Source organism: Fukomys damarensis, unplaced genomic scaffold (assembly GCF_012274545.1).
Source record: "Fukomys damarensis isolate Sample0158 unplaced genomic scaffold, DMR_v1.0_HiC HiC_scaffold_15, whole genome shotgun sequence".
Classification (NCBI taxonomy): domain Eukaryota; kingdom Metazoa; phylum Chordata; class Mammalia; order Rodentia; family Bathyergidae; genus Fukomys; species Fukomys damarensis.
In genome coordinates, this window is record NW_022900927.1 from 56418341 (window position 1) to 56428013 (window position 9673).

Genomic DNA, 9673 nt, shown 5'->3' on the forward strand with positions numbered 1-9673 from the left:
TCAGCAGGGTACAACAGGACTTCTTTTCTCAGCCACCCCCAAAACAAACAAGCAACACAATGTTTCTCTGTTCCCAAAACCCATTTCTGAAATAAATACCATGATTGTGTTAACATTGATAACAAATAACATTACGTTCCCTAGATAAATGGGACGGGGAGGCTGCATGCTACTTTTCAAAGCCTGATTTCCAGGCTGCATTCCAAACCTACTGAGTCAGACTCTGCCATTTGGGGGCCCAAAAACACATTTCTCACTCCAATCCCTGGGTGATATGGTTGTGTAACTAAACTTGGGAACTAAAGAGAAGGCTGAATCATGTTGCAAAATGTATAACCCGGGTAATTCTTGTCTCCCTTTTTCTGATAAAAGTTCTGATGAACTAGAAGCAAGTTATTTTTTTTTTTTTTTTTTTTTTTTTTTTTTTTTTTTTTTTGGTACTGGAGATTGAACTCAGGACATTGTGCTTACAAGGCAGGCGGTGGAACCACTGAGCTAAATCCCCTACCCTAGAAGCAAGTTATTTGAAGTTTCTCTGCTTCTTGGGCATATTTAATTTATAATACTATAAAACCTCCTTCATCTCCTTCATCTCCTTCATCAGGGCATCCTGTTAAAAGTGGCTGAAACCATCAAAAGTTGGATTCCTTTTTCTCAGTGCAGTAAGAAAGATGACTTACTTCATAAACTGGTGAGTATTCACTTCTTTGTTATTTTTCAGAGCTTCCCTTTATTAGTAAGCTAATTGATGAATTGGAATTGGTTTTGCTACTAACTTGGGCAGTGATTCATTTTTATTACAAATAACTGGGGACCTTTTAATTTGGGCTTATTGCTATTCATAGCTCTCCTGAAATGCTATTTGCCATTTAGAACAGACTGTTCTGGTCATTAGTGAAGCTAATTTATTGCAATTACACCCTCCACCCCCACCCCCACCCCGTACCAAGGATCAAACTCGGGACCTTGTGCTTACAAGGCAGGTACAGTGCCACGGCGCTAAATCCCTGGCCTTATTGCAACCATTTCTTCCATTAACAGGCACTTCTCTCGGCGGGGAGGGGAATATTTCTGTTAGTATGCTCAGCTCAGGCTTGGGGGGCTGTGGATTACAGATCTTCCCAGAGACTTGAAATAGTCCACACTGAGAATCTTTCTGACCCCCATCTCTGCTGCAGCGTGTGTGCTACTTGACCACCGCCACAAAGGGGGTGGGTGGGTGTGTTTCAGTTTCTTACAGCCTAGCAATATAAAACCCAGGTGGTGTAGCTAAAATATTCAAGTTCTAAGCTCCTGTGGGCTGAGCATGTTGGCACACTCCCGTTATCCCAGCCCTCGGCAAGTTCAAGGCCAGCCTAGGATACATAGTGCAGTTCAAGGTCAGTCTGAACTATGTAGTGAGACCTTGTCTCAAAAAAACCACAACAAAAAAAGTGAAATTTTTGTGCCTCCCAGAAGTAACAATCAAGTTATAAGTGAGCAGGTTCAGGATCCTCTACTGGCCTTATCCCTTTTGTAAATTAACATTTGTAAGAAGATTGTTTACAGAGCACTTTCACCCCTTGGTGTGATATTCTAGACCACAATATAAGATTTAATGTAGGCTGGGGATTTAGCTCAGTGGTTCTGCTGCCTGCCTCACAAGTGCGTGGACCAGAGTTCAATCCCTGGTACAAAAAAAAAAAAAAAAATTAATGTAGTTTACCAGTGTAAGGTCCAAGATTCAAACAATCCTATTTGATTTAAAACCTAGTTCAGTGACATGTCCCAGAATGTCAGGTAGAAGGTGCTAGAGTTAGAACTTGAACCCAGGTCTCCGGGTCCAAAGCTTATGTTCTTTGCCTCTAGCTTGCATATTACTGTTTTCTGACTAAACATATTTTTAGCAATCCATGTTGCTAAGATCTCTGTTCAGGGATAGACCTCTTCTTTTGGTGGTGGTGTTTTACCGGGGATCGAACTCAGGACCTTGCACTTGCTGGGCAGGCAGGCATGGCTCAGGGTTTGATCTCTTCAGAAGGTGCCTTGAGTGTCATCTAGAGTGTCAACTTCATGCAGAGGGCGCCATCTCATCTGCAGTGGCGCTGGACTGTGCACAGGTCCCTGGCTCAGCACACATCTTTCTGTGGTTCACACAGAGTCTGCACCGCATGGTCTTTTCATCCCAGTCCACTGTCCTGACCACGTGTGTCCTGCTGTGTGTCACTACAAAGTGCCAGCCTCTCACGCATCCCCTGTATGCCTGCACCACAGAGAAATGCAGGCAATATGTAACCAAAGAAATCATGTACTAGTAATGGAACAAGGAACTGCCCAGTTGGCTTCTGGCATGAGATTGCTTGATTTTTTTCCCCTTTTGGGATGTTTTTGGTTGGTTGGGTTTTTGTTTGTTTGTTTGTTTGTTTGTTTTTATTTGGTACCTGAGATCAAACTCAGGACCTTGAGCTTGCGAGGCTGGCACAGTGCTATTGAGCTAAATCCCTGGCCCAAACTTTTTACCTCTTAATTGTGACATATTTAAAATTTTGTTTACTATACAGATGTTGAAGCAGACCTTCCTTGTTTCTTTTCACAAATATGCTGTCAATTGCTCTGTAATACAGGAATACTATTATTCCTTTTAAAGATTAGAATAAGAGTGATTCCTTTATAGCAGCGGTGAGGATGGTGCTCCAGCACATTTTGAGCACTGCATGGCCGCCACAGTGCCTCGGCTCGTGCCTGTCATTGCTCCTCACGGTACCTTCGTGGAATAGCCTCACCTCAGGTGCGCTGTACCAGCGCTGTACTGCCCCACGCACGCCCATCCAGGCTCACAGCAAGCAGCCACACGACAGAGAAAAGTGCGTGCGACTGTGGAAGTGTACTGACACACAGCAAGTGCCCGTCTTCGTCCCCCCAGGAGAAGATAGGAATCTCTTTATTGTTTAGCTGTACTTTCTCATACTCTCTTCAGTCCATCCAGGCAGAAATCACCCTCAGTTCTTATTTTGTTTTGTTTTTGTCTTGTGCCACTTCCCTACATAGATCCTAAAAAGATCTGTGCCACCCTTCAAGTCAGTCCATGTTCATTGTGTACTTTTCTTGTCTTTTAACCATTTCATTTGTGAAATTTGTTTCCTTTGTAACTATACCAGCTGCTAACACTTACATAGCACGTACTACATGCCAGACGCTCTTCGTAGTGTTTTGTGGACTGGCTGATGAATCTGTGCAACAGGCCTAGGATGTGCTGTTGTTCTCTATCCTGTGGATGGGGGAACTGATGCAGAGAAGACGTTAGTAGCCAAGATAGAAGCCTGGGCACAGTCTTGCCTCAGACTTGCTGGGGGTGAGCCGGTGCACCGGACGCCTGCGAGCAGCAGACCCCCTGTCCAGAGGACACCCGCGAAGTGTTTTAAGTCGGTCGGAATTTGTGCTACCTCGATTTCTTTATCTGTTTGAGGCTTAGCCAAGTGTCTCGGGTCAGATAAGGCTGTCGGAACGTGTGTCTTAATTTGGTAGGTGGCTTTTCATGGCCACTTGAATTACAGTTTCCATGGTTTCTACATTTAATTTTTACTCGGAATTAAAGAGTAATATAAGGTAAGGTGGCATGTGCCTTTCATTCCAGGACTAGGGAAGCTGAGGCAGGGGGATCATGAGTTCACGGCCAGCCTGGGGTACATAGTGAGTTCCAGGCCAGCCAGGACTACATGGCAAGACCCCATCTCCAAGTGAGTAAGTCATAAATTTTATGACTTATCCTGAAGAAACTTATTTCATCAATTTAATCTGATTTAATTGAAATAGCTCCGACCATCAGAAAATAGTTGGAGGTTTTCCTTTGTAGAGGCCACTTAGTCAATAGGATTACACAGCTTTTGTTATTTAAAGTGTCTTGCTCCACTACTCAAATACAGAAATGCCATCAGTGGGTACTAAGTCACAGGTAGAGAAGAAATAAGAGTTTGGTGTACTGCTAAACAGTAAGGTGACCATAGACAGCGCAAGATAGTGTGCACTTCACAACACTAAAGGAAAGGAATTTGACAGTTTCACCATTACTAAGTGATAAACAAGGGGATGTGTTCAAACCAGTTAAACAGCTTGTCAGGTTGACACATATTGCAACATTACATGTTACCCATCGACATGTGTCCATTACTATGTTTAACATGCCGGGGCATGGTGGTGCACGCCTATAATCGCAGTACTTGGGAGGCTGAGGAGGATCGCTGTGAGTTTGAGACCAGCCTGGGCTACATAGTGAGTTCGAGGTCAGTCTCGACTACATAGTGAGACCCTGTCTCAAAACAACAACAACAAAAAAAACAAAACTATGTTTAACATAAAAAAAAATCAATTAAAAAACTACCAGAGATTTAGGATTTGAAATCAGGAGTGTACAAAGTAGTTTGAATTCCCCTGTACTAAACCGAGAGAGGACAGTAGCACACCTCACAGGCTTCTGTGAGAGGCAGCCTGCCTGTCCCACCTCATTGATGCCACTGTTCTGCAACAGCTGCTATCAGTGGTTCTGCCCCCTCAGATGAGAGGCTTCTTTCCTGTCTACCTTACTCTTCCAGCTCCTTCACTTGGTCAGTTTTCATTCATCCCTCAGACGAGCTCCAGATGGGCCAGGGTTGTAGCTCAGTGGAACAGCGCCTGCCTGGCAAACACGAGGCTCTGAGTTCAATTCTTGGTACCTAAAAAAAAAAGACTTAGCTCCAGATTCTTCTTTGATTTTCTCTGGCTTTTAATTTGGTCATTCTGTGCTCTGTTCACTGTACCCTAGGTATAGTCACCACACTCCTTTGCACAGTATGTTAGAACCCTTCATTTTTCCTTCCCTATATTAAACTGCAGGGTATAAGACTAGAAGCTTTGGGGTTCTAACATTTTGGGCTGGGTGTCAGGGCAGACTGCCTGCCTGGCATACGCGGGCCCCAGGTTTGATCCCCAGACACACATGCACATGCATGAGAAGAAACTCGTATGTCTCATTCATTTTTTGTGTCTTCAGCATCAGGCCTGGTGCCTGGCTTGCAGAAGGTATTACTTGATAGACAGGTAGAAGGAAGAGAGAGAGGAATAAGTGAACTGGTATATGTGAAGGTATTTTATAAACTATAAATTGCCATGGAATGTTAGTGTGGTTTTCTATTACATACCTTAGTGATGTATTTTTAAATATCTGAATGTCCATCTTTAGAAGGCCTTGACGTGCTGATGTAATTCTTACTTTTGGCACCAGGCCTGGTGGTGAATGCCTGTCATCCCCACACTCAGGAGGCTGTAGAGGATCACCTGGGCTCCATAGTGAGTTCAAGGCCAGCCTGGACTACATAGCAAGACATTGTATCAAAAGCAAACAAAGCAAAGAATAACATAATGATAATAATTCTTAGATTTGGGCTATATTGATATAGTATCCAGGGTCAGCATGCTTTTTACTGTATTGTCTACATGGATTACATTTCCCACATTATATCCCAGCAGTTTAATTAGGTAGACAGGCTTATTCATCTATAGTTACTTTGTGTCTCATTATTAAAACTGTGTATTTCACATCTAGTAACTTAATAACATCCATCACAGTTTTTATTGTTTCACATTTATAGTGAAAATAAAACACCATCTTATCATATTATTAAAGATACATTGGACTGTTGTTTCTTTGTCTTGGAGTCTAGACTGAAAACACATCTCTAAACTGCCTTATATATTGTAAGCTTGAAGCATAGCGTGTAATAAGATGTTATGTAATGCACTAATACCTCTCTTCCGGTCTTTTAATGGCAAGGATACTGGATTTCGACTCGACTCACTGCATACCATACTGCAACAGGAAGTTCTGCTACAAGAGGATGTGGAGCTAATCGAGCTACTTGATCCCAGCATCCTGTCTGCAGGGCAAACTCAACAACAGGAACATGGACACCTTCCAACGCTCTGCTCCCTGGCAACCCCTAATATTTGGTACCGTCCAGAAAGCATCTCCTCTTCGACTGCTTACATACAGGGTGTCCACAGAGGAAGTCCGTGCTCATGCTCCCATTGTATGGGCACCGTAAACATTCATACACAGCATGTGATGAATGGAAGGATGTGTCTGGGGCAAAATACTGCTTATCTATAGTAAATACTCCTTACAGTGAAGATGGCGGGATCCAATTTGATTATTTATACTTCCAATTCCGTAAAATTAGCAACCCCGGAAATGGGGATTTAGCTCAGTGGTTCCGCCACGCGCAAGGTCCCAAGTTCAATCTCTGGTACAAAAGAAATCAGCCACCCCACAAACAGATATAAATGTGCTGAAAGGAATCTCTTACCCATACACCTGTGCAACCTGTTGTTTATGTCTCTTAATAAACAACAGATGATATCCGCTGCACTATAGGGACTCTAAGGATAGGGTGGGACGTGGAGATGCACAATCAGCTGTTACTGAGAAGAGATGATGGGAACACAATTTGATGATTTAAACTGCCCTAAAACTTATTTGGGAGGCGAAGGCAGGAGGTTCAGAGGAGCCCAGGCATTGGGTGCCAACTTGAGCAACATAGCGAGACTCTATCTCAAAAAAAAGAAAACCAACAAATGCAACAAAAACCATCCCAAAACTTTTAGTTACTTGAAGCATTTGGGTCAAATGCCAAAGTCCTGGGCCATAATTTGTTTACAAAAAAGAAAAAGAGTGGATTGTGAAAAGAGACTGTAAGAAGATGGCTGTTTCTGTTAAGAGTGAGCTAAGCTTGCCGGAGAGGGGAGAGCAAGTCCAGCAGCCCAAGTCGCTGTGGGGTGCTGCAGCACAGTAAGCACTCAGAGCCACTGCCCACCCATTCCTGTCACACAGACATGTGCATGTGGTAGCAGATAACTGAGCTCTGTCTTCAATTCCATAGGCACCCAGACATCCTCATGAGGAAATCAGCATTTTTTTTTTCCTTAAAAAATATAAGAATTTTCCAGGCATGGTGGCAAACAGGACGCTGAGGCAGGAGGATCACAAGTTCGAGGCCAGCCTGGAAACTTAGCAAGACAAGCCTTTTTTTTGGCACCAGGGATCAAACTCAGGCCCTTGTACTTGCAAGGCAGCCAGTGGAACCACTGAGCTAAATCCCTGGCCCATCATTGTTTTTTGTTTGTTTGTTTTGTTTTTGGTAAGGTCATGCTTCACACTGGATCTAGCATCTTACTTATTTTGTGGACCTCGATTTATAATTGCCTGTAGGGTTAAAGTGAGTCATGTTTGTGTGATGGATACCGCTTTCCTGGTTCTCTGTTCCTAGGGACGTGTCAGTGCTGTTGGCCTTCACCAGCCTGCTCATGATGCTTCCTGCCTGGTGGATTGTATCTTCCTGGCTGGTGTGGGGAGTGAGTCTGTCCGTGTATTTGATCACTCGGGCTTTGAGATTATGGAGGACAGCCAGGCTACAAGTGACCCTAAAAAAATACAGCGTCCGTTTGGAAGACATGGCAGCAAATAGCCGCGCTTTTACTAACCTTGTGAGAAAAGCTTTACGTCTCATTCAAGAAACCGAAGTCATTTCCAGAGGATTTACACTGTGAGTTCAATTTTCATGTCTTTTTTTAAATGATTCTTTTCTACTATATAGTTCAGAGAGACTACTTACTGCCTGTTTTTATTTTTGTGCTGTATTTATAGGAGAAAAGTGAATTACCCTTTATATCTCATTGAGATCTATGAATTGTTCAATGAAGGGATAAAGACATTCTGTGCTAGAGTGAATGTGCTGTACCATTTTGCTCATCTGTTTTGAGATGGGTGTCTGGTCTCTTACCCTGTGGTTTCATGACGACATAGGAGAGGGCATAACCAAGTCCCTGCATTAGGCACCCCGTAAGTGTTTGCTCCCTTTGCCCCTCACCAGAAGTTCCAGTGATAGATGGATCTGACGTGAATACCTTTCTGGACTTCATAACATGTGTTAGTAACACCCTGTAGGTGAACATTAGATTCCATGGTACTGATACTTTCAGAATATTTCACATATAGTGGTATTTCCTGTTCCTGTATTCAGCAGTGCAGCTTTTAAGTGTCTGAGCTACTAGCTGCTTCCCTTTTTTTTAAAGGAAGTCACTTACTGAGCACCAGCTATGCTCCTTCTACAATCCTATTCCCTGTTGCCTACAACTAAAGTCTACAATCACAAATGATAGAGTAACCTCCCACATCCATGCCTTGGACTTGGAAAGCCTGTTTCCGGCTCACAAGTGGCAGCTGGACTGCAGACTACGCAGTAACTTAAACAACTGATCCAACCATCTGGGCAGTCTGTGGGTGGGAGGAAGTACACAGATGATGGAGGACAGTCATTGCTTTTCATGAGTTGTATCTGGAAAATCATGAAAAGTGGGAGTGAAAGCCCTTGCTAGTCTGTGCACCCTTCACCCTGCCCTGTGCTGGAACAGTGCGTAATCTGGACACAGAAGCTGTCTGAGACACCGTGGGACAGAGAAGTGGAAGAGTCGCTTGATCCTATTGAAATGATCCCACCGAGGGATTTTATACCTCTTTCTGCTCAACTCTAAGTGACCACCATCAGAGTCTGTTATTAACGTCTCTCCATGAGGAGAGACCTCTTCTTGGTAGAAGATAGTGAATGTTAAGTGTTTTTTAAACTTTAAAAGTTACAAATCAAATTTAAACTAAGCACTATTTCCCTTTCATTCTTGAACTGCACGGCAGTTAATTGCGCGGCCTCACTGGTTACTGAGTGGCTGTGCGCTCATCTAGCACTTAGGCACGTGTGCGGAGTCGGTGCTTTTGCCAATTTCCGGCTTTTCCCATCTCTGCAGAATTGACACAAAAAGGTAAAGTGGGCCAGTTAGACACGCTTTTCCTCCACATTACACTTCTCTATACAGTCAGATGGCAGACAGGCAGAAGAAATATTGGAGGAAATCGTGCTTCCCTTGTCTCCATCTCATTGGACAACGGGTAGGAAAACTGAGGAGGAATAATAAAACCTGAATCCTGAGTTTTAGAAATATTTTTTGTCTGTAACACTGATTTACTAGAACATAAATGATCGTGACATACATTGAAGTCACGAGTGCTGTTTTTTGTCTCCCTCAGTTTGTCCCCTGTAGCAAATAACTGCTCCTGTGTCCCGTTATTCAAAAGCCCGACAGTTACTGCCCACAGATTGTAGTTTGGTTTGATGTTGTTTAAGTTTTGAGTTAGGTGTCTTTTGTTCTTCCAGGTTGGTGGTGATAGTGCAGTTAATTTATAAATGCTGATGTTTTGCTGCTGGAAGTTACTGGTTAGATGAAGACGGTATCATCTGATAACTGACGTTTAATCCTGCATACTTTCAGTTACAAAACAGCACATTTTATGTCATTGTTGCTAATGGATACTTCCGGTTAATCGTAAAGAAAGTGCCATGAAATGTGCTCCTCTTGAACAGCTTTGTGGTAGCTCTCCTGCCACACAGTAACCCTCCCTCTGCCTCTCTATTTGCATTCCCCTGTTGGCCACTGGTCCTGTTACCTTTCGGCGTCCCTACTTCATTGTGAGTAGGTAAGTGCCAGTGGCAGCAGGTGGGTAAGTAACTTTGCCCTACTTTTATGAATGTACAGAATGTATTTTTATACAGTACTAGATTGTTCTGTACAGTGGCCAAATACATGAATAACAGACATATGTATATATATATAT

General features: G+C 43.2%; 1 protein-coding gene across 2 annotated transcripts in view; it reads left to right on the forward strand.

Annotated features, from left to right (window-relative positions):
• Vezt (vezatin, adherens junctions transmembrane protein) overlaps positions 1–9673 on the forward strand; it is a 61450-nt gene that overhangs the window by 32820 nt on the left and 18957 nt on the right. For both annotated transcript variants that reach the window (XM_033763842.1, XM_033763841.1), the window contains exons 3-5: positions 605–691; positions 5786–5961; positions 7278–7553. In XM_033763842.1, the coding sequence (XP_033619733.1) occupies positions 605–691; positions 5786–5961; positions 7278–7553 (539 nt within the window). The remainder of the gene's footprint in view (positions 1–604; positions 692–5785; positions 5962–7277; positions 7554–9673) is intronic.